Source organism: Tamandua tetradactyla, chromosome 7 (genome assembly GCF_023851605.1).
Source record: "Tamandua tetradactyla isolate mTamTet1 chromosome 7, mTamTet1.pri, whole genome shotgun sequence".
In the NCBI taxonomy this organism is placed as follows: domain Eukaryota; kingdom Metazoa; phylum Chordata; class Mammalia; order Pilosa; family Myrmecophagidae; genus Tamandua; species Tamandua tetradactyla.
In genome coordinates, this window is record NC_135333.1 from 82217208 (window position 1) to 82242902 (window position 25695).

Here is a 25695-nt window from a genome sequence, read left to right on the forward strand (position 1 = left end):
GCAGCTAACTTTCAACTAGGGTCTTTCTTATGCGGGAAGGCATAGGGTGATCTCTGCTGGCCTTCTCTCCAGGCCTCTGGGTTCCAACAACTTTCCCCAGGATGATATCTTTCCGCATCTCCAAAGGCCTGGGCTGAGCTGCGAGTACTGAGATGAGATATGCTGAGCTGCTTGGGCTGTGCTACATTGACCTCTCTCATTTAAGCTTCCAGCCAATTAAATCAAACATCATTCATTGCAGTAGGCACGCCTCCTAGCTGACTGCAGATGTAATCAGGAACAGATGAGGTTCATGTGCCATTGGCTTATGTCCACAGCAGTAGAACTAAGCAATTTCACCTAGCCAAGTTGACACCTGAATCTAACCACCACAGTCACCTCACACCCCTGAGACTCTGCCAAGCTCTACTGGATTTGCCTAATGTGCACATCTTCTTGGTTTTCAAGGGTTTGATACATTTCTTTCCCTTCTTTTTCCCTTCTCTCTACATAGAGAGAGGATTCTTAAGATTCAAAAGAGTGATTTATTTTTCTTCATATAGGGAGCAATTTTCTCAACTCCATCTAATAAACAATCTATTCTTTTCCTATTAATTGATTGGTATCACATTTAAATTTCAACATACAAATGGGTCTATCTCTGGTGGGTTAGCATTTGTAATAGAGGCCTCAAAATTTTTCCCAAAGCTGAAGATCATCAGAATAGAAGGAGAGGAAAGAGTTGTGGAACATATCCACACTCCATCAGTGGCCTGAGGTCGAGTGAAATTGCAGGACTTGTCAGCTGACTGTATATGGGTTTTTAATATCAGGTAGATTGCATAGATGAGTCTTTGTAAATTTGTAAATTTAAATGGAGAGGGTTGGAATATCTGGCTAAACAGGACTATATCTATGATAGTCAGTTAAAAAAAAGAAAAACTGGGGAAGACTGGGACAGATGAATTACATGGAAATTTCCAGAGTATTTTGTGAACTTGATGGGTGAAAATAGGATTTTATGAACTTGCCTGGGAAGCTAATCATTGTTTCTGTGAGAAAATGTATTCCAGTTTTCAACTCAGGCTATCTGGAACACATCTTCCCTGATCACAGCTCCAGGATTCAAAGAAATTTTCCTTTACTCAGATCTCACAGATAGGAACTATATCCTCTTTAGTTGAAGCTCCACAGATGGAAGTAGAAAAAAGCCTCTCCCAAACACACATGATGGGTAGAAGTGTTGAATTTTATCCCTATGGAGAAATGGAATTTTACAGTAACGAGAGTAGGGTTTCTGGTTCCAGGGTCATATCTATCATATCTTCACCAAAGGAGAGAAAACTGAAAAAAATGGAAGCACGAGTCCAAAGCCCCAGACTTAGTGGGAAAGCAGGCTCAAGCTCCTCTTCCTGGATGTGAGTCCTTTGCTAATTCATTTCTGGTCAGAGCTACTAATGGCTAATGATATTACCCAAGACCGTACTATCTTGAAAGCCTGCCTGGTACAAAAAATGTGGTGTTGATGTAGTATCTCATTTCCTTTTTTTTTTTTTTTGGTTAATTTTTTCCCCCTCATTTCCTTTTGGTTATGGGGACAAGCAGGACAGACTTGCTGCCCAAACTTGCTTTGTAAACTAGCGGGCTGAGATGGGGTTAAGCTTAGCCAGAATCCGACAGGTCCTGTTTATGGAACTAGGCAATGTTGTTTCTCACTGATTTAATTTGTTAGAACATGAGACAAGGATAATATTTGGTAAGTCTTGAGCATATTTGGTTCAGAAAAATCTTAAAATTATATTGAAAGTGTGTAAAATTTTCTGTTGATTGCCCAGATGTGATAATTTTGTGCCAGAAATATATATATACTGTTTTAGTAAATAGAAATGGAAGTATTAGGTATCATAAAAAAATAGATGGGTAATCTTTTTTCCTTCTACTCACTTCTTTCTCTCCCCCCATTTCTCCTTTTTCAAAAGTTAATTTACTAGATTAAGGACAACTTTAAATGACTGTAAAAATAAGTTCATGTTTAGATGATTTTCCAAGTTGGAATGCTTGTTTAAAACACTGATTTCATGGCCTGCACTGTTTATTTTATTTTCAGAGATGTGAGCACATGGAAGCCATTTGCAGAAAATATCTGTTTACTTCTACAATTGACATAATACAGAAGCAGAGGGTAGAGGTTCAACAAGCTGCCCTTCCGAAGCCTTCCTTTTATTACTACTGGCAAGTACATTTGTTGGAAAAAAATGGAAATTCTGGAAAGTAATGAAGAGATAAACCCATTCTGTCTCTGAAAGGGTATGTAACACCCAAGATTTACAGTAATGAGAAAGTTTATCTGGGGTCGAATTCTGGTGAGAAATACTCAAGACCTTTTCACCTTCTTGCATTGAAGATAATTGATTAGAAAGCATTGTGCTTTCAACTGCCAAAGAATGGAAGCAACCCAAGTGTCCATCACCTAATGAGTGGATAAATAAAATGTGGTATTTACATACAATGGAATACTATGGAATACTATTCATCCATAAAAAAGGAACCGAGTTCTAATATATGTGACAACATGGATGAACATTGAAGACATCATGTTGAAAAAAGTCAGACACAAGAGGACAAATGTTGTATGGTCTCACTGATATGAAATAATTAGAACAAACTCATAGAGTCAGAATCTGGAGTGTAGATTACCAGGAGCCAAGTTGAGGTTAGGGAATAGGGAGTTAATGCTTGAATTGTACAGAGTTTCTATTTGAGTTGATTGTAAAGTTTTGGTAATGGATGGTGGTGATGATAGCACAACATTTTGTATCTAATTAACAGCACTGAATTATGTGGTTAAATAAGGGAACTTATAACAGTGAACTCTATTGTAATTGATAGACTATCATTAATAGTACAATTATATTTAATAGTACAGTTATAAAAACATTCTTTCATGAATTATAACAAATATACCACACTAAAGCATATGATAGTATTTTATGCATGACTTTTCTGTAAACCTATAACTTTTCTAATAAAAAAGAATGAAAGAGAAAAGCATCGTGTCAGACTTTTGCATGTCTCCTACCAATGATTTATTGCTAAAGCCTTCAAATTTATCTTTCTATGTTCAGTTTCTTTCTTCCCCAGTCAATCTAACCTACATCCTGCCACTAGAGCAATCTTTAAAATTTCAGATCTGATCGTAATATTCCCTTCTTGAAATTTTGTAATGGTTGTTATCCATTGCCCAGTAAAAGAGTTGAAAACTTGTGCTCTGTTGGTTGAAAGCAGTGTTCAAGCTTTTATCTTTTTCTGTGCACACATACTGTGAGTCTGAGAATCGTGTAATAATAGCCAACAATTAATTTGGGGAATTTCACAGAAAAATCTAGATATTTTGCTATGGTTGAAAAACTGAAAGCTCTATCAACACCAACTTTGGATTCTGTATGAAAATAATTGCAGTGTCCCATTTAGAAAGGCCTAACGCTACAGTTTCCGATAGGGCTCTACACTTCCTTTTTTTCTTATTTACATGTTCTCATTTTGCTTATAATATGATTTGCTTGGTATTTAGAGGCATTTTAATTTTCAGCCCTTGGGTGATGGGCTCAGATCTAGCTCCTGAGCTTCATATAAAAAGACCATCATGATCTAAGTCTTATCAACTTTTTTAGTCTCATTTCTCACATTTTTTCCTTTTGCCCTTTATACTCCACAAATGCAGGTTCCATAAGACATTATGTAGTTTTACCATTTCTAAGGCCTTTCCATCAATCTGAAAATCCTTCTGCACTTAAACTATTCCTTCCTTCTGGAAAGTGTTTCCTAATTTCCTTAGAGCTAACCATTCCTTCTTGGTTTTCTTCTGAGCATTGACATACTCCCATGGCTGATTATTTTACTCTATGTTTTACTTATGTGTATAAAATGAGAAACTTTTTTTATGAGAAGCTGGTATAAAATTCCTTGTGGAGAGATCAAAGCCTTTGAAGAGGAGAAGCTTTAGTAAGCTTGCTCAGGAGCTGAAACTAAGCATCAAGGACTGGGATGGTAGGAGGAAGTTTTTCAGGATTCAGAGAAGCCAAAGGAGCCTCTACATGAATTATCATTACAGAAGGGGAATACAACTCTGCTGGTGGGTCCAGAAGGGTAAAATTGAGAAGGATAAAAGGAGAGGAGACATGAAAGGAAGAGAGAAATTTGAAATGTGTTAAGTGAAAACCATAGAACTAAATATAGAATTAATTTAAAAGAATTTTTCAGAAAAGATTGACCTGGAGAATGGATAGGAGTGGAAGGCAGTGGAGTGGGGACAACGGTGTTTTTTTGGTTTTTAACCATAAGCCTTCAGTAGTTTTTTACTTTTAAAAATCAAATACATATAATTTGTTTGACAAATTATTTTAAAATCATACTTAGGAAAACATAAATGTAATAATCAATTGTGTGTGTTGAGATCCTTCTCCAAGGGCTCACAAATCTCCATAAAAACAACAAAGGGAAGAAAATAACCAAATTTGGAGTCATTGTTTTACTTATGGGAACCAGTGAGGTTACTGGGTTCCAAAGTTCTGACTGATATGAGACCAGATATGTCAACCTGTAAAGATAAAAGAACAACTATTTTAGTTATATTTATATTTTTTAGAATTTTAAAGGAATTTATGAAACTAAAACATTAAAAAAGAAATAACACAGCAGAAGGGTTGGGATTAAAAACAACAGTCTCGGCGGGCCGCGGTGGCTCAGCGGGCAAAGTGCTTGCCTGCCATGCCGGAGGACCTCGGTTCGATTCCCGGCCCCAGCCCATGTAAAAAAAAAAACAAACAAAATACAATAAAACAAGAAAATGTTTAAAAGATGTTTCCCTTTCTTCCTCTCTTCCTTCCTTCCATCCTTCCTTCCTTCTCTCTGTCTTTCCTTCCCTTCCTCCCTCTCTCTTTAAAAAAAAAAAAAAAAAAAAAACAACAGTCTCCAGCTGTATTAGCTAGGGTTCTCTGGAGAAATAGAATCAGTGGGAGATATCTGTAAATATAAAAGTGTCTTACGTAGCTGTGGGGATATAGAGTCCAAGGTCTGTAGGGCAGGCTGTGAGCTGGCTGCTCTCAATGAACTGTCAGGAGAGGCTGGCTAGGCAACCATGGGGATGTAAGGGTTCAAAATCTGTAGGGCAGGCTGCAAGCTGCCTCCAATGAAGGTTCTCAATGAACTCTCAGGAGAGGCTGGCTGGCTGAAGCAGGAAGAGTGACTGTCTCTTCTGAATCCTCCTTAAAAGTCTTCCAGTGATTAGACTAAGTATACTCATTACAGAAGACACTCCCCTTAGCTGATTACAAATGCAATCACCTGTGGATGCTGCCAACATGATCATGATTTAGGTCCATGAAATGTCCTCTTAGCAACAGACAGGTCAGCACTTGCCCATCCAGACAACCAGGCACCACCACCTGGCCAACTTGACCCATGGACCTAACCATGATACCACCCTACCATTTTCTACCCCTGGTCTCATCCTCCAGGGTCAACCTCTCTTAATTATTTCAATCTAATTCTGTACTTAGCTCTTCAGGTAATTTTCTTCATATTCCCAAATAATACTGTTTTAGTTGCTAAGGGCCGCTGAAAGCAATATACCATAAAAAGGGTTGGCTTTAGCAATGGGAATTCTTTAGCTTCCAAGCTTAGAGTTTTAAGGCTGTGAAAATGTTCAAATCAAGGCATCATCCAAGCAATGCTTTCTTCTTGAAGACAGGCTGCCAGCAATTCTGGCCTTCTCTGTTACATGGTAAGGCACATGATGGTATCTACTGCTTTCTCTCTTCTTTTCCGTGCTTCTTTGTTTTCAGCTTCTTGCTTCCAAGACTTTCTCTCTTTCTAGTCAATCTGTTTATAAAGGACTCCAATAAGAGGATTAAGACCCACCCAGGGACATGTCTTAACTGAAGTAACCTCCTCAAAAGGTCCGATTTATGATAGATTTATACCCACAGTAATGGATTAGCTTTAAAAACATGATTTTCTGCGGTACGTATAGTTTCAAATCACCACAAATATACTAACATCAGTATGACAGATTACATTTTCCCAAGATGACTACAATGGTATCTCCTGTCCCACATATTCTCTAGCAACTTGACATTCTCCTATCATGAGAATGGAGTCTCATGCCCCCCTCCCCTTGAAACTTGAAAGACTTTTTTGATTGTCTTGACCAAGAATATTGTGGAAGTGATGTTATGTGACTTCCAGTGCGGTCATAAAATGCCATGAGTTCTGCCCTATTCTCTTGGAATTCTTGTTCTTGGAACCTAGCCACCATACTGTGAGGAAGCCCAAGCTACAGTAGTTGATGTGGAAAGGAACTGAGGTCTTGGCTCAGCCCTGGCAGAGCTCCATATGACAATCAACACCATTTTGTCATGCATGTGCATGAATCATATTGAAAGTGGATGCTCAGATCCTAATTGAGCCTTCTAGTTGTTGCTATGTTATGAAGCTATTGCCATGTCCTTCCCAAACTACAGATTTGTGGAAAATGAATAGTTGTTATTGTTTTAAGCCACAGATATTTCATAGTGTTCTAGTTTGCAAGCTGCCAGAATGCAATACACTAGAAACAGAATGGCTTTTTTTAAAAAGGGGAATTTATTAAGTTGCAAGTTTACAGTTCAAGGGCCATGAAGATATCCAAATTAAAGCAAGGCTATAAATCCAAGGCATCCAGGAAAAAATACCTTGGTTAAAGAAACCTGATGAAGCTCAGGATTTCCCTCTCAGCTGGAAAGGCACATGGTGACATCTGCTAGTTTTCTTTCCAGGCCTTTTCAACGGTTTGCCCAGGGCTTTTTCCTTTCTGTTGGCTCTGTCAGTTCTGGTGGCTCTTTTCAAAATGTTTTTATCTTCTAAAGGATTCCAGTAAGCTAATCAAGACCTACCTGGAATGGGTGGAGTCATATCTCCAGCTAATCGAAGTTAATACCCACAATTGGGTGTGTCACATCTCCTTGGAGAAAATCTAATCAAAAGATCCAATCTACAGTACTGAATAGGAATTATTCAGTAATCCACAAGATTGGATCAGGATTAAAACATAGCTTTTCTGGAGTACATACTAGATTCAAACCAGCACACATAGTTACTAGTTTTGATTTATCGATTTGAGACTTGGTGTATTACTGCTGGACTATAAGCTGTATTAGCACATGTATCACTATTTTCATTTCTCAGTCTGTTGTAATTTCTGCTAGACAATTATTTCATCCTTTCTCTTCTTTCTGTTCTCTTTTCCTGTGACCTCTATTAGTAGGATGTTGGATTTCCTAGGTTGATCTTCTGTGTCTCTTGTTTTGTCCATATGTATATATATATATATAGTTTTCCTCTCTGGGAGATTTTTCAATTTTATTTTCCAATCCTTCTATTAACTGTTTTCCCCCAACAAAGATAGTTTTAATTTCCATGGCTCTTCTTATTTTCTGACAGTTTAATTTCATGGCACTGTATCCTTGTTTTATGGCTGCAATATCTATACAAATTTAAAGATAATTGAGTTTTAAAAGGTATTTAATTATTTTCTGATCATGAATTTTATGTTTATTATTATTTTTGTTTTCTGGATTTTTTTGCCATATTATATTTTTCCTCAAATTTTGATTGCCATCACTTGTCCATTCTCATTTAAGAATGATTCAATAGCACTTTGGAAAATTTCTATATAAAATTTCATTAATTGAGATGTTTTTAAAAATGTTTTTTGTATTGTGAAATATAACATATATACAAAAAAAGCAATAAATTTCTAAGCACATTTTAACAAGTTATAGAACAGGTTTTAAAGTTTGGTATGGGTTACAGTTCCATGATTTTTTGTTTTTTCTTTTAGTTGCTCCAAGACACTGGAGACCAAAAGAAATATCAATATAATGATTCAGCACTCCTACTCATTTGTTGACTCCTACCTTCTCTGTATAACTCCACCATCATCTTTGATCTTTTTCCACTCTAAAGGGGTATTTGAGCTATGCCCATTCTAACTTTTTCATGTCAATAATATAGGATAGGGGATGGAACTAGTTGATATTCTGGAAAGGCTGGCCCCTCTGCATTTTAAGACTTCTCTGGTCCAGGGACCCATCTGGGGGTTGTCAGTTTTTGTTCCTAGTGCATGGAATCTTCGTAGAATCTTATATAATGCCCTAGGTATTCTTCAGAATTGGCAAGGCATTACCTTTTTTTTTTTTTGCATGGGCAGGCATCGGGAATCTAACCCAGGTCTCCGGCATGGCAGGCGAGAATTCTGCCTGGTGAGCCACCGTCGCACCACCCAAGGCATTATTTTTAATAATAAAAGATAGGCTGCAATTCAAATATTTATCAATATTTACACCCAGTAAATAAATTAGAGCTCATCTACAAAAAAAGATGATGTTTTCCGTGTACTATTAAGTAAACAGACAAGGTGCAGAAGTTTGTATTGTATGCTAATTTTTAAATGAAAATTTGGATATATTATATTTTCTTGTATTTACATAAAAACCACAGAAGTATATCTAAGAAATCACCATTGAGATGGGTGTGGATTGGACTGGATGGATGGGGAAAAATGAGAGAGTATTTTCACTGTATTCTTTTTTTATCATTTGCTTTTTGATTCAGAATCATGCAAATTTGATTTTTTTAAACAAGAGGAATTATGCAATAGAAAATTAGATTTCTGTAGATGTGAGTGAGGTTTTTTGACCACTTTGTATGAAAGTGAGTGGACAGAGAGCCTGCTGTTAATCTGAGGGTTCCCTAAATTCTAAAATAGGAAGAGATTTGTTGTGCAGCAGCAACATTCATTGCTGGTTTTGGTTCTTCTTGGGAAGTTCAACTTCCTTCATTGGAGATAAATCATTTTTACTTTTCATGGTGCTGGGGGGGATGGGTGTTGTCTGGCTACTGAGCATTAAGCTGAGCATTAAGCTCAAGGAAGTGGGGAAGGGGAGGAAGCCAATTTATGCACATAAAATCAGTCTCTGTTCAGCCTGGTCTTGCACTCTTGCCCCCTCCATGGTAGTCGGCATTCCTGAGTGAATAGCCTCTCTGGGCCTCTTCTGGGAAGACTGTCTCCAATCTTACCTACAGTGTTCTCTATATGTGTTCCAGACTGGGATTTCCTCTGCCCTACTTCATTAGTTACAGGTCTTCTAACTTCCAGAAGTTTATTGAAATGCTCTGCTGATGTATCTCCTTTCTCCTCTATTTTATTTGGAGTTTATAGCTTTGTTTCCTTTGCTATCATTTTATTATGGCTTTGCAAGGGAGAGGAAGTAAATATGGGTAGTTGACCATCTTGAATAGAAACTGGTACATATATTTGCCTCTCTTCATCTCTTCACTATTCTGGAAGCTTCTTAAGAGTAGGGAAATCTAGTATTGATTTTTATATACCCAGAGTATATCAATCACTGTCCAATGAGAAGAACAGAAACCATCCTAAGTATTTTAGTGGATGGAGCTTAATATAGAGACTTGATTGCACAGGTGTTAGAGAGCTGAAAGAACAAAAAGGGAGCACTGAACTAAGCCAGAAATAATTACTAAGGAGGCTGCTACCCACCCTGGCACCTTTTCCCTGGGTAACCAAAGGGAGGAGGTTGGGGCTGTCAAAAGGTAGAACCTCCAAACAGAGGACCTGCGGAGCTGGGGCTTTGGCCTCTGAGGAGTGATTATAACCAGTTGCAGCAGGATCTCTGAGGGCCTGAGATGAGGCCGGTTATAGGGGTTTCCAGAAGAAACAACTTTTCACGGGGTGAAGTGCCACTGCTAGATTGCTACTTAAAGGAACAGTAAGCCAAAGGGAAGAAAGAAGTTCTTTGTCTCCTCACCCTGCTTTCCATTTTCTCTGTTGTATAAAACTTAACAGGAAGCTAGCTGGTGAAGGAGTGTGAGATATATCATTGACACAATCCCAGCATCACAAAGCAGGGTGGATCAGGAGTTGAGAGAAAAAAGCAAACAGTCAGCACAAAGGCCCTGGCATAGATCCACATTTGTAGCCCAGATCTTTCTTAAGAGTTTCCGACTTGTATTTCTGACTGTTTATCAGTTATCATCTTTTGGTTGTCTTATGTGGATAACAAAGGGAAACACAAAAAATTAACTACTAGGTACAAATCAATTTCTCTACATCTCACAGTCCCTAAATTGCTATCTGTCAGCTTTGAGTTGAATTAGGAAAACAGAATTAAAGGGTTAATTTCCAGAAGAAAGTATTTACTAAAATAGAATGAATTATCTTTTTGCCAAAAGTTGCTTTTCTATTTTCTTTTTCTTTTTTAATTTTTAAAAATTAATTAAAATTTTTTATTTTATTTTATTTTATTTTATTTATTTATTTTTTTTTTGAGAAAGGGAGGAAGGGAAGGAAAGACAGAGAAGGAAGGAAAGATGGAAGGAAGGAAGGGAGGAAGAAAGGGAAACATCTTTAAACATTTTCTTATTTTTTATTATATTTTGTTTGTTTGTTTGTTTGTTACATGGGCTGGGGCCGGGAATCGAACCGAGGTCCTCCGGCATGGCAGGCAAGCACTCTTGCCCGCTGAGCCACCGCGGCCCGCCTCTTTTATTTTTTTAATTAAAAAATTTTTTTTTCTAAGACAATCAACAAACGTGAACATTCTTAACATATGATCATTCCGTTTTACATATATAATCAGTAATTCACAATATCATCACATAGTTGTATAATCATCCTCATGATCATTTCTTAGAACATTTGCACCAATTCAGAAAGAGATAAAAAGAAAACAGAAAAAAAATTCATACATACCATACCCCTCACCCTTCCTTTTCATTGATCACTAGCATTTCACTCTACTAAATTTATTTTGACATTTGTTCCCCCTATTATTTATTTTTATTCCATATGTTTTACTCATCCTTTGATAAGGTAGAGAAAAGCAGCATCAGACACAAGGTTTTCACAATCACACAGTCACATTGTGAAAGCTTTATCATTATATAATCATCTTCCAGAAAAATGGTTACTGGAACATAGCTCTACATTTTCAGGCAGTTCCCTCCAGCCTCTCCATTACATCTTGACTAACAAGGTGTTATCTATTTAATGCCTAAGAATAATCTCCAGAATAGCCTCTCAACTCTGTTTGGAATCTCTCAGCCATTGACACTGGATTTTGTCTCATTTTTCTCTTCCCCCTTTCAGTCGAGAAGGTTTTTCTCAATCCCTTGATGCTGAGTCCCAGCTCATTCTAGGATTTCTGTCCCACATTGCCAGAAAGGTCCACACCCCTAGGAGTCATGTCTCATGTAGCCAGGGGAAGAGCGGAGAGTTTGCTTGTTTTGTTGGCTGGAGAGAGAGTCCACATCTGAGTAACAAGAGGTTCTCTTGGGGGTGATTCTTAGGCCTAATTTTAAGTAGGTGTACCCTATCCTTTGCAGGGCTAAGTTTCATATGAATAAACCCCAAGACTGGGGACTCAGCCTATTGCTTTGGTTGTCCCCACTGCTTGTGAGAATATCAAGAATTCTCTACTTGGGGAAGTTGAATTTTCCCCCTTTCTCACCATTTCCCCAAGGGGATTATGAAAATACTTTTTTACTCACTGTTCAAATGACTCTGGGGTTTACTGGAGCATCACTCTGGACAAACCTACAAAATCTTACGCCCTACTCAAGTTTCCATGTACTTGTGGTGTTCAGTTATGCTGTCCACATAAGTTGTATTAGGAACTGCACTAGTAAAATATAAATTTTGTACCAAATAAACTTTTTTTTGCTTTAGTCTCATACATAAGTTAAAATTGTAAAATATTAATTATCATCTATTTTCAACACCCTGCAGTAATGACATTCCTTTGTTCTTCCTCATGCAGAAACATTTTTAAATTGGTACATTTAGTCACTATCATTATACACTCTAGGCATTCCTAGATTATACCGTCTCAGTCTTTATCGTTTATCTTTCTTTCTGATTTCATTTGTGTCCCCAGCCCTCCTCTCTCTATCATTCTCACATTCAGCCTGATTCAGTGTTCTAACATAATTGTATTACAGTTAGGTAATATTGTGCTATCCATTTCTGAGTTTTTACAATCAGTCCTGTTGCACAATCTGTATCCCTTCAGCTCCAATTACCCAATATCTTACCCTATTTCTATCTCCTGATGGTCTCTGTTACCAATGAAATTCTCCAAGTTTATTCACTAATGTCAGTTCATATCAGTGAGTCCATACAGTATTCGCCCTATTGTTTCTGGATAATCTCACTCAGCATAATGTCCTTAAGGTCCATCCATGTTGTTACATATTTCATAACTTTATTCTGTCTTACAGCGACATAATATTCCATTGTATGTGTATACAACAGCTTGTGTAGCCACTCATCTGTTGATGGACATTTGGGCTGTTTCCATCTCTTGGCAATTGTAAATAATGCTGCTATAAACATTGATGTTCAAATGTCCATTTGTGTCCTTGCCCTCATGTCCTCAGAGTAGATACCTAGCAATGGTATTGCCGGGCCATATAGCAATTCTATACTTAGCTTCCTGAGGAATGCCAAACTGCCTTCCACAGCAGTTGTACCATTTGACATTCCCACCAACAGTGGATAAGTGTGCCTCTTTCTCCGCGTCCTCTCCAGCACATCTTGTTTTCTATTTTATTGATAATGGTCATTCTGGTGGGTGTGAGATGATATCTCATTATGGTTTTGACTTGCATTTCCCTAATAGCCAGGGAAGTTGAGCATCTTTTCATGTGCCTTTTGGCCATTTGTATTTCCTCTTCTGAGAATTGTGTGTTTTACCCATTTTGTAATTGGGTTGTCTGTGTTTTTGTTGTTGAGTTGAATAATCTGTTTATATATTCTGGATACTAGACCTTTATCTGATATATCATTTCCAAATATTGTCTCCTATTGTGTAGACTGTCTTTTTACTTTCTTGATGAAGTTCTTTGATGCACAAAGTGTTTAATTTTGAGGCGTTCCCATTTATTTATTTCTTTCTTCAATGCTTGTGCTTTGGGTGTAAGGTCTAGGAAACCGCCTCCTATTATAAGATTTATAAGATACTTCCCTATATTTTCTTCTAACAGTTTTATGGTCTTAGATCTAATGTTTAGGTTTTTGGTCCATTTTGAGTTAATTTTTGTATAGGATGTGAGATTTAGATCCTCTTTCATTCTTTTGCATATGGATATCTAGTTCTTTAGGCACCATTTATTGAAGAGACTGTTCTGTTCCAGGTGAGTTGGCTTGACTGCCTTATCAAAGATCAATTGTCCATAGATCAGAGGGTCTATATCTGAACACTCTATTCGATTCCATTGGTCAGTATATCTATCTTTATGCCAGTACCATGCTGTTTTGACCACTGTAGCTTCATAATACACCTTAAAGTCAGATAGTATGAGACCTCCAACTTCATTTTTCTTTCTCAGGATATTTTGAGCTATTTGGGGCACGCTGCCCTTCCAGATAAATTTGGTTATTGGTTTTTCTATTTCTGAAAAGTAAGTTTTTGTGATTTTAATTGGTATTGCATTGAATTTATAAATCAATTTAGGTAGAATTGGCGTCTTAACTATATTTAGTCTTCCAATTCATGAACATGGTATGCCTTCCCATTTATTTAGGTCTTCTGTGAGTCATTTTAACAATTTCTTGTAGTTTTATTTGTATAGGTCTTTTGTCACTTTAGTCAAATTTATTCCTAAATATTTTATTCATTTGGTTGCAATTGTACATGGAATTTTTTTTCTTGATTTCCCCCTGAGATTGTTCATTACTAGTGTATAGAAACACTACAGATTTTGAGTGTTGATCTTGTAATGTGCCACTTTGCTGTACTCATTTATTAGCTCTAGTAGTTTTGCTGTGGATTTTTCAGAGTTTTCAACATATAGTATTACATCATCTGCAAACAGTGAGAGTTTTACTTCTTCCTTTCCAATTTTGGTGCGTTGTATATCTCTTTCTTGTCTAAATGCTTGGACTAGAACTTCCAACACAATGTTGAATAATAATGGTGATAGTGGACATCCTTGTCTTGTTCCTGAACTTAGAGCGGGAAAGTTTACAGTTTTTCACCATTGAGGATGATGTTAGCTGTGGGTTTTTAATATATTCCCATTATCAAGTTGAGGAAGTTCCCTTCTATTCCTATCCTTTGAAGTGTTTCAACAGGAAAGGATGTTAAATTTTGTCAAATGCCTTTTCTGCAACAATGGAGATGATCATGTGGTTGTGCTGATTTGATTTGTTGATATGGTGTGTTCCATTAATTGATTTTCTTATGTTGAACCATCCTTGTATACCTGGGATAAATCCTGCTTGGTCATGGTGATATATAATTCTTTTAATGTGCTGCTGGATTTGATTTGCTAGATTTTTTTTGAGGATTTTCGCATCTATATTCATTAGAGATTGGTCTGTAGTTTTCTTTTTTTTCTTTTTTTTTTAGTATCTTTGTCTGGCTTTGGTATGAGGGTAATGTTGGCTTCATAGAATAAGTTAGGTAGTTTTCCCTCTTCTTCAATTTTTTTGAAGAGTTTGAGCAGGAATGGTACTAATTTTTTTTGGAATGTTTGGTAGAATTAACACGTGAAGCCATCTGGTCCTGGACTTTTCTTTTTGGGGAGCTTCTTAATGACTGATTCAATTTCTTTACTTGTGATTGGTTTGTTGACGTTGTCTATTTCTTCTCAAGTCAATGTTTGTTGTTCATGCCTTTCTAGAAAGTTGTCCATTTCATCTACACTGTCGAGTTTATTAGTATAAAGTTGTTCATAGTATCCTCTCTTTACTCCCTTTATTTCCTTGGGGTCAGTGGTTATGACTCCTCTTCCATTTCTGATTTTATTTATTTGCATCCTTTCTCATCTTCTTTTTGTCAACCATGCTAAGGATCCATCGATATTATTGATTTTCTCATAGAAACAACTTCTGGTTTTATGGATTTTCCAATTGTTTTTATGTTCTCAATTTCATTTATTTCTGCTCTAATCTTCATTATTTCCTTCCTTTTGCTTACTTTGGGGTTAGTTTGCTGTTCTTTCTCTAGTTCTTACAAGTGGACATTTTATTCCTTGATTTTTGCCTTTTCTTCTTTTTTAATACAGGCATTTAGGGCAATAAATTTCCCTCTTAGCACTGCCTTTGCTGCACCCCATAAATTTGATATGCGGTGTTTTCATTTTCATTTGCCTCGAGATATTTACTGATTTCTCTTGTAATTTCTTCCTTGACCCACTGGTTGTTTAAGAGTGTGTTGTTGAGCTCCATATATTTGTGAATTTTCTGGCACTCTGCCTATTGTTGATTTCCAACTTCATTCCTTTAGGATCTGAGAAAGTGTTTTGTATGATTTCAATCATTTTAAATTTATTGAGACTTGCTTTGTGACTCAGCATATGGTCTATCTTTGAGAATGATCCATGAGCACTTGAGAAAAAGGTGTAGCCTGCTGTTGTGGGGTGTAATGTTCTATAAATGTCTGTTAAGTCCAGCTCATTTATTGTATTATTCAAATTCTCTGTTTCTTTATTGATCCTCCATCTAGATGTTCTGTCCATTGATGAGAATATGGAATTGAAGTCTCCAACTCTTATGGTAGATGTGTCTATTTCTCTTTTCAGTGTTTTCAGAGTTTGTCTCATGTAGTATGGAGCCTTCAGGCTTGGTGCATAAATATTTATGATTGTTAAGTCTTCTTGTTGAATTTTTCCTTTTATTAATACATAGTGTCCTTCTTTGTCTCTTTTAGTTGTTTTACTTTTGATATTAGTATAGCTTTTGGATATTAGTATAGCTGCTCCTGCTCTTTTCTGGTTACTATTTGCATGAAATATCTTTTCCCAACCTTGCACTTTCAACCTATTTATCCTTGGGTCTAAGATGTATTTCTTGTAGACAGTATATAGATGGGTCCTGTTTTTTAATCCATTCTGCCAGTCTATGTCTTTTGATTGGGGAGTTTAATCCATTAACATTTAGTTTTATTACTGTATGTGTAATACTTTCTTCCACCATTTTGCCTTTTGGATTTTATATATCATATCTAATTTTTCTTCTTTTTACCTTTACTGATAATCTTCATTTCTACACTCTTCTCCACATCTCTCTCTCCTGTCTTTTCATATCTGCCTCTAGTGCCCCCTTTAGTATTTCTTGCAGAGCCAGTCTCCTGGTCAGAAATTCTCTCAGTGATTTTTTTTGTCTGAAAATTTTTAAATTTCTCCTTCATTTTTGAAGGACAATTTTGCTGGATATAGAATTCTTGGTTGGCAGTTTTTCTCTTTTAATAATTTAAATATATCACCCCACTGTCTTCTCACCTACATGGTTTCTGCTGAGAAATTTATGCATAGTCTTATTGGGCTTACTGCATATGTGATAGATTGCTTTTCTCTTGCTGCTTTCAAGATTCTCTCTTTCTCTTTGACATCTGACATTCTGATTAGTAAGTGTCTTGGAGTATGTCTATTTGGATCTATTCTGATTGAGGTACGCTGCACTTCTTGGATCTGTAATTTTAAGTTTTTCATAAGAGTTGGGAAATTTTCAGTGATAATTTACATTACTTTTTCTCCTCCTTTTCCCATCTCTTCTTCTTCTGGGACACCCACAACATGTATATTCATGCACTTCATGTTGTCATTCAGTTCCCTGAGTCCCTGGTCATATTTTTCCATTCTTTTCCCTATATTTTCTTTTGCTTGTTGGAGTGCAGATGTCCCATCCTCCAGTTCACTAATCCTGTCTTCTGCCTCTTGAAATCTGACATTGTAGGTTTCCATTGTTTTTTCCATCTCTTCTACTGTGCCTTTCATTCCCATAAATTCTGTGATTTGTTTTATCAGACTTTTGACTTCTTCTTTTTGTTCACCCCTTGCCTTCTTTATATCCTCCCTCAATTCACTGATTTGATATTTGATGAGGTTTTCCATGTCTGTTTGAACATTCTGAATTAATTTTTTCAACTCCTGTATCTCATTTGAATTATTGGGTTGTTCCTTTGATTAGGCCATTTCTTTAATTTTCCTAGTGTGATTCATTATTTTTTGCTGGTGTCTGGGCATTTAATTACCCTAATTAGTTTATTCTGGAGATTGTTTTCACTTCTTTTACCTAGGATTTTCTTGCTGGATAACTTTGTTGTCTATCTGTTCTTTGACATTCAGTTCAGCTTATTCTGAACCACTAGCTTAGGTTTTCTTTAACAGATCAGAAATTTTCAGTTCTTGTTTTCTTGTTTCTTGCCCTGCCTGTATGGTGCCTTTCCCTGCCCCATCCCCACCCTTAGGAGGGTCTTCTTAGGTATTATAGACCCTAGCCAGATTCTCCCAGACCAAGCTGGCCTCCTGTCAGGAGGAAAGAGTCATCTGCATCAGTTTTCCCTGAGGGTGAGACCCAGTAGCTTGAAAGACTTTCCTATGAAGTCTCTGGACTCATGTACTTTTCCTATCCTGCCCAGTATGTGGCTGTTTTCTGCTTGTAGGTCCCACCAGCATAATGTGATGTGGTGCCTTTAATTTCAGCGGACTCTCCCTGCTGGTGGCATGGTGGAGACAGAGGAGAGGTTGTAGGTTGGTTTTAATGGCTTCAAATTACCAAGCCCTGGTGTCTGAATTCCTTGAGGGAGGGATTCCACCGGAGTTGGGCTTCACCCCTCCCCTGGGGAAGGCACAGGCTCCAGACAAGCCCTCAAATAAGCTTATTTCTGCCTATACCTGGGGCAGTTGCAGCCTGAGAAGCCCTGCCACTGCATCCAAAGGCAGTCAAGCCTTTGTAGAAACACAGCCACAAAAAAGAGAGAGAAAAATCCTTCTCAGAGCAGGACCTCTGTTCCTCGGGTTTGCTGGTCAAGAGCACAAGTTGGTATGTTGCTTTGTGTACCTTCAGATCCTATGTTTCCTCTCCTTTCCTTCAGGGCCCAGACCCTTTCAAGTATTATGTGGTATCCAATCCAAAAAACCTGTGTTTCTTTTTCTCTTTCTTCTTTTTCCATCAGCCCTGCCCCCTCGGTGCTGGGATAAAAATCAGAAACCTCTGCTTTGACAAGGATCAGGTGAGTTGGGGCCCTAGTTTTAGTAGTCAGGATTTGTTAATTAATTCCACAATTGGAGCTTAGTTGTGCTCAGTCCCTGCTGCTGGTAAATTCTCTTTCCTTTCCCCTCTGGGAATCAGTCTGTGGGAGAGGGGTGCTGGCTGCTGCGACTTGGGGAACTCATGGTTCTGGGGAGGCTCGCAGCTGGTCCAGACGGGGGTACACTGTGTGTCTGCTCACTGACATGGCCCCAGTAGTTGTTCTGTACTGTTCCTGGCTATTTTGTAGCTTTTCTGGAGGATGAAGTAAATCCCACACCTCACTAAGCCACCATCTTCTGACCCCTTTTCTGTGTTCTTAACTCCATAAAGAACAGCATTGCCCGGTTACCAAAGCCCACTCAGGAGTCATTCTCCACAACTTGTTCTCCCTTGATCCCTGCATCCCAGCCTTTAAGTCTTGTCAGTTTTACTACTTAGGGTCTTTTAAATCCATCTCTGCTAAGGTACTTCTGTTATTGCCTGTATAGGGCCCCAGTGAAATTTTCTCTGAACCACTGCAATTTCCCTGCATTGGTCTCCCAATTACCGTCTCATCCTTCTTACACCCATTCTTCTGTTGATGGACAGAGTGATTAAAAGGAAACAAAACAAAACATCTGATCAGATCAATGTCAAAGTTTTATCCTTCAATGGATAAAGATTTTAGTGGTTTATAATTCTTTAAGACCAGCCTAAACTGCAGAGTGGAGAAGTGTACAGTAGTGTCAACAACAAACAGAAGATAGAAAAGAGGCTCCCGGCCTCTGAAGAACAGGAAGAGAGGATAAACAAATAGGCTGAAGCTAAACACTGTCTCCTCATTGGACCCACTGCACCCATGCAGGAAGAGGGATTTTGGAAAAACTGATAATAGGTTGCAATACATGGAATATATGAGAGAAAGACTTCAGTGGGGCTCTTAAATATTCAGACAATGTGAAGGTCTGACTGCGTTCAGAGCAAGGGTTGCTTTATGGGATCTATTTTTGCATTAATCTTCTCTAATTGCAATAAAATTTGTTACAAAGAAAATTTGCATACTAGTGAACAAAATTGATCTTTTTTTCTCATGTTATGCGTATTCCCATTAAACCATTATTCTAGCAAAATGTTTGAGAGAGAGAAAAAGAATTGTAACTCCTCCAAGACAACAGATTTGTTGTTTTTTTTGTTGTTAATAAACCCAAGTGACAAATCAATATCTATACATCATGATATGCCCATGAATATGTTTGAAATTACTGAATACCCGTTATGTGCAAACATTGAGAAAGGTCTGGAGAAACAGAGTGAAAGTCTGATCTTGAGGCTTAGAAATTGAAAAGGTGAGATAAAAGGAACATAAGGTAAAGATTGGAATGAGAAGAGAGGAAAACAAAATTGGAATCATAGCTTTAGTTTCTCTTGAGTTGGAAAGCAACAGAATTTTTGCATTAATGTGAAGGAAATTAATTTTATAAATCCCAGAAGTATCTGGAACAATTCTGTTAAAAGATGTAAAGAAAGAGACCCTAGTTGATTTTGTAAAGGACAGGGAAAAGTAGAAAACAGGGAATGTAGTTATGATTCCTTTTGGTAGTTCAGGAGAAGGTCAAACAAAGTTGCAAAAAATTTAGCAGAGTTGCTTTTTTTTGTTGTTGTGGATTTAATATTGAGAGAGGCATCACTATTTTGATACCTGGGATGGCAGTGTTTGACGTCTGCAAAAATGATCCTGAAGTAAGAGCAGTGCAGACTTTGCTGAAGGCATATAAATTATGGTATATGGGTTAGATTTGCCTTCTACAGTCTGGTATATCTCCTGTTTTGAAAACAAGAGCAATGAAAATAAAGTAAGTAAAAGTATGAAAAGTTGACAGCTGATAAAAGTCAATGTGCTCATTTCTCAGTCTATCAGAAAAGCCTACAGGTTGACTATTAAAAAAAAAAAAGAGGCAAAGCTTAATTTCCTGAGCAAGGAAATTTAACTCTTCAAGACAGATGATTTATGGGAAAGAGGCTCTAAATCTATTCAAAATTGTCTTGAACAGGGCTATACCTTTGAATATGATGGTGATAAAAAAAGATAAGGAGGTAGCTAATTTAAAATAGCTATTTAATTGTGAGGTGGATAAAAATACTGCCATTAAAAGCTCATTCAGTAATGCTTTGAGCTTTCATACATTTTAAAGTCTCAAAAATAAACAAAATCAGGACACATTTTTGCAGTATCAAAAGGTATTAGAATTAATAAAGGAACCATTTGTAATTTAAAAATTAAATCAAAAGGAATCCCTGAACTTCAATTTACAGCCAAGCCAATATCAAAATCACTGTAGTTATATAGCCTGTGCCTGGCTGGGTGGGATATGCATTGCACAAGTCATCTGACTGAGGTGCCCAGCACCTAGGTGGCTGACAGCCTGGAGGAAGGAATGTCTTTTTCTCATTCATTTTCTCAGAGGGAAACATTTTTTTTTTTGTAATTTATCCCCCCAGAAGGGCGCTTCTTCCTAATGCATTATGAAATTAGTAGCATAAATAAAGACCAGGACAAGTCTTTGGTTAGCTGTGATAAAACATTGGTCTAGAAATATGTGGGCCCAAGTTTAAGTCTTTCTTGCTGTCACTAATCAGGAGTGTGGCCTTGGCTCATCTAAGACTCAGTTTCCTCATCTGCAAAATTGCCTTGATTACTTCATAGTGTCACTGTGAGTGCTTAATGTGATAATATATGTAAAAGTGCTTTGTAAACTGTAAAGCACCTTTTAGTCTTCATTCAGTAAACATCTATTGGGTACTACTATGTGCCAGGCACTTAGTTAACCTCTGTAGATACTGAGCTGAAAGAGACACAGGCTTGCTCTCAGAAGCTCGTAATTGGGAGAGCAGCTGAACCCACGGGTAATAATGCATTACCTATATAACATACCTTTGTTACCTATATAATATACCAATGTCGTAGGCAATAATGCATTTCCTATAACATGCAAGATGCTATGGACTTGCAGAGGATTGAGTGTCCCTCTTAATATGAGATCCATAGCTCCCTTGTGTTCCTTATGAGAAGTTTACATAAATAACTGAATGCCTGGATAGGAAAGTGGAAGACTCTAGTACTATATCACCTCTAGCACAAAATTTGCCTTTGTGCAAATTAGAAAAAGAAACCCCTTCTGAACAGTTAAACTTCAAAAAGTGCCCCCCAGGGTGGGCCACAGTGGCTCAGCAGGCAAGAACGCTTGCCTGCCATGCCAGAGGACCCGGGTTCCATTCCCGGTGCCTGCCCATGTTAAAAAAAAAAAAGTGCCCCCCACCTCACCCTACAAAGGCCAATCAGAAACGCTCATCCCTTTGGATGGACCAGTTTAGCTCTGGGCCAGGGTATAAGGCTTGATGGTCAGAGGACTAGATTTGAGCTGCCTCTTACACTTCCCTGAATCACTGAACATGATGGTTGACAGCAGTAGGTCTTGTAGTTTGTGCTTTTGAAGATTACTTTTTTTTTTTTTTTAAATCTGAGCAGAATACAGCACATGCAAAACTATGTGCATACAATTTAGGGGAAGGATTTAATTTTGTATACTTGGCCTGTACAACAAGGTGGGAGGGGTGAGAGTACTTTAGAAAGACAGGGAAGAAGCCATGGGAAAGGGGTGAGAGTACTTTAGAAAGACAGGGAAGAAGCCTTGTGTGTCACTGCCCACAAGGAACACAGAAAACACTTGGAGTTTTTAGAACAAGTGAGTTCAGGGTAGGTGATGAAATTGTTGAGAAGTCAATGGGATGGTGAGGCAATGGTTTGAATGGCTGACAATGGCAGGATGTTGATGACCCTCCCAGGCTGGAGTGATAGAGGGAGCAGCTGGTGCTATCAGAGCCCAGGGGCCAGGGTCATTCTATGGAACATGAAACCACACAGCAGACCTGTAGTAGGAGTCGGCACTGTAGAGGAGCCTGAACCACTGCTGGAGATGCTGCCAAATGCAGAGAAAGGGGGGGGGTTAAACACCCTATTTCTCTTTTCTTCTGGTTCTCCAGTCTCCCTCCAATACTTCCAATGGCCACCCAACCTTAGATCTTCAAACAACTGGGGAACTGTGGACTCAGTAACACAGTCCTCAGGAATCTGTTTCCACTGTTAACAAGAGCAGGCCAGAGGGAGGGAAAGGAGTGGCATCTGAGGGCCAACAGGCTCAAGACTGGTACAATAGGAGAGAAGAAAATATGAGAGTGAGATGAATAGCCAAGAACTATGCAAGATTTTTTTTCTAAATAAAGTTTTCTATAGAAAGATGCAGGATAGAGAAAGAGGGGCTCAGGATTTGTAGTTAAAATATATTGACATACAATGAATAATGAGGCTCTGTATCAAAGTGCAGAGAAAGGCAAACAAAATTAATATAAAAATTTAAAACATGAAACATTGATATAGCTGAGAATTGTTGAGATGAGCCTATATTATATTATAATACACATTTCTCCAGAATAGAAGTTGCCTTCCTTCATTTTGTAACAGGCACTGGCAGTGCAGGAGAACAGCCAGGGTAAAAAACAACAATAGTCTCACTGCATCATAGCTCAGACCAACCTAATGATGAGCTACAATAGCCCCTACGGTAGTCTAAGTCTCTCCCCCTAGCTTAAGGGAAGGTGGGCAGAGTGATCCCAGAGGTCTCTGAAAAACTACCTATAACCTTGTGGTTAGTGTGACTGAGGAACTGAATTTTCAATTTTATTTAGTTTTATTTCATTGCAATTTTTTTTGTATCTCCTTTTATTTGTTGATTTTCAATACAAATTTTTCATTCATTTGTTCATACCATGGATAAAAGGAGCATCAGACACAAGGTTTTCACAATCACACAGTCACACTGTGGAAGCTATATCATTATACAATCATCTTCAAGAAACATGGCTACTGGAATACAGCTCTACAGGTTTAGGCACTCCCCTCTAGCCTCTCTAATACACCTTAAACTAAGAAGGGGAAATCTCTATTAATGCGTAGAATAACCTCCAAGATAATCTCTCAACTCTGAGATCTGTCAGCCACTGACACTTTATTTTGTCTCATTTCTCTCTTCCCCCTTTCAGTCAAGAAGGTTTTCTCAATCTCTTGATGCCTAGTCCCAGCTCATTCTAGGATTTCTGTCCCAGGATGCTAGAGAGGTTTACACCCCTGGGCGTCATGTCCACATACAGGGGGAGTTTGCTTGCAGTGAATTTGCTTGCAATGTTGTCTGACGGAGGGATAGGCCACATCTAAGCAACAAAAGAGGTTCTCTGGAAGTTTTAAATTTTTATTCAGTTGTTTGTTTTCTTAATATTGAGTTTTGGTATGTGTCTGTGTGTGTGTGTGAGTGTTTCTGGATATAAGACCTTTACAAGATATGTGATTGATTTCATTGCAATTTAAATTAAAATCCTCACATGTGGTTAGTGGCTATCATATCGCAAATGCCTTTGGAGCATTTTGATAATATCACTGGTTTGTTTTATGAGGGAAAATAGTCCATTCTTTGCTTTCCAAGTAACCCCAGGAATCACACTCATTAACTCAGACTACTAAGATAAAGTGAAACTTCATTACTGTTGGGGAAGCCATAAAATATCGCTATTGTTGGAGAAGCCATAAAACATCGCTGACATGGCTGCGGTGGCTGATGCAAGGCAACACAAAATGGCTGACCTGAAATCTGCCCTCCGCCCTAGCAACAACGGTGACCAATCCCAGAAATCTGCCCTCCACCCTAGCAACAAGGACCACCAATCCCAGCCCAACATGTGTCCCTGCATGCTTCCCAGCCTATATAAGTCTGTGCACTTCCTGAATAAAGCAGACGCCTTCCACTTTCCCCTGAGGGTTGTCTCCTAGTCATGTGCTGTGTGTCTGTGTCTGTGCGAATGACTCAGTACGGCCGCTTACCCCCAGCCATCAGCTAACCAGCCACCAGCTACCCCACACATTACATCCTCAGACAACAAAAAAATTCTATTGTTTCTGTCCGTATGTCCCATCTAGCTAGATTCCAATCTTCTCTTCTTGGTGAAGTCAGGGGAGACAGCAAGTCTTGGTGAAAATTTCCTTTGTCAATGTGGACCTAGGAGGTGAGGGCCTAAGGCAGCACTCTGTTTGTACCATGGCCACAAGGCTGATGTTAGAAGACATCTGGGTGTTTGTTTTGCCCCCTAGAGAGGCACAGAAAAGGCTTAGAGGGGGGCTGAGACATTTCAAATGACTCCATGAAGAAAATGGGGCCTGAAATAAAAGCAAAGCAACAAAAATAAAAATCAGGGTGAGCTATATCCCAGAAGATGCCAGTGGAAGATAGAGTATGACAGTGGACAGAGCCTTCCACCATGCAGAATTAATCAAGCATCATAAATCCACCTGGACTACATTTTCCTTCACTGAAAGAAACTGAGAGGGGGAATCTTCAACTGACTGAATCTAAGTCAAAACTAAGAAAATACCAAAGTGACTAAAGTTACCTCAAAAGAACAGTTGAGGGTGGGCCACGGTAGCTCAGCAGGCAGAGTTCTTGCTGCTGTGCTGGAGACCCAGGTTCGATTCCCAGTGGCTGCCCATGCAAAACAAACCAACCAACAAAAAGCAGTGGAGTTACAGAACAATAAAATTACTTTTTAAAAGTGTATCCCAGAATACAAAATTATTATCCTTTACAGAAGTGCCTATGTTGTGAAATATTAATGAAGAAGCCACCACGAACTTTATCTTTCATTAACATTTTGTACCGGATAAATTGAAAATTCACCCACTACAAAAATTCTAAAAAAACTGAGAAGATGTAGCATCCCCTTTTTTTCTGAGTTAGACTTTTTTGGGGGGGTGTGGGGAGTTGGGCTTTTTTTGGGGGGAATGGGGAGTTTGATTTTTTTTAAAAGCAGTTTTATTGGGGTATATTCACATACCATACAATCCATCCAAGGAGTACAATCAGTGGCTTTTAGTATAATCATAGAGTTGTGCATTCATCCCCACAATCAATTTTAAAACATTCTCATTACTCAAAAAAGAAAACACCATACCCCTTAGCAGTCACCTTTCAATCCCTCTTTCCTTTCCTAGCCCCAAATAGCCAGCCACTAATCTAATTCTGTCTCTATAGATTTATTTACATTTAAGGAATACTAAAATATTACTGTTAACTGTAGTTCATAGTTTGCATTAGGTGTATTTTCCCCCATGTATCACCATATTATTAACACCTTGTAACAGTCACATACATTTGCTATAAAGAACATTTTATATTTGTGCTGTATTTTATAGTTTATATATTGTTAGTTTATAATACAGTTTATATATTTTACAGTTTATGAAAGAAAATTTTATATTTGTACTTTTCACCACAGATAATGTCCACCACAGGCTTTACTATGTTATACAGTCCCATGTTTTATTCTCTAGCTTTCCTTTTAGTAGTGTACATGACCCAAAACTACCCCTTTCACCAAATGCACTCATAATTCAGTGCTTTTAATTATACTCACAGTATGTGCTACCATTACTCTATCCATTTCCAAATATTTACAATTAACTAAATAGAAATTTCTGAAGAGGAAAAACAAATGGTTCAAAAACTTATGAAAAGTTACTCAACTTCACTGGCTATTAGGGA

The 25695-nt window shown here is 38.0% G+C and overlaps 1 protein-coding gene and 1 long non-coding RNA gene across 2 annotated transcripts in view; one reads left to right on the plus strand and one right to left on the minus strand.

Annotated features, from left to right (window-relative positions):
- The window catches only part of AEBP2 (AE binding protein 2), a 189398-nt gene extending 186371 nt beyond the window's left edge, over positions 1 to 3027 (plus strand). Inside the window, exon 9 of the mRNA XM_077170238.1 lies at positions 2087 to 3027. Within this exon, the coding sequence (XP_077026353.1) occupies positions 2087 to 2147 (61 nt within the window). The 3' untranslated portion in view covers positions 2148 to 3027. The remainder of the gene's footprint in view (positions 1 to 2086) is intronic.
- The window catches only part of LOC143691571 (uncharacterized), a 173951-nt gene that overhangs the window by 144716 nt on the left and 3540 nt on the right, over positions 1 to 25695 (minus strand). The window contains exon 2 of the long non-coding RNA XR_013179584.1: positions 24548 to 24636. This is a non-coding gene — a long non-coding RNA (uncharacterized LOC143691571). The remainder of the gene's footprint in view (positions 1 to 24547; positions 24637 to 25695) is intronic.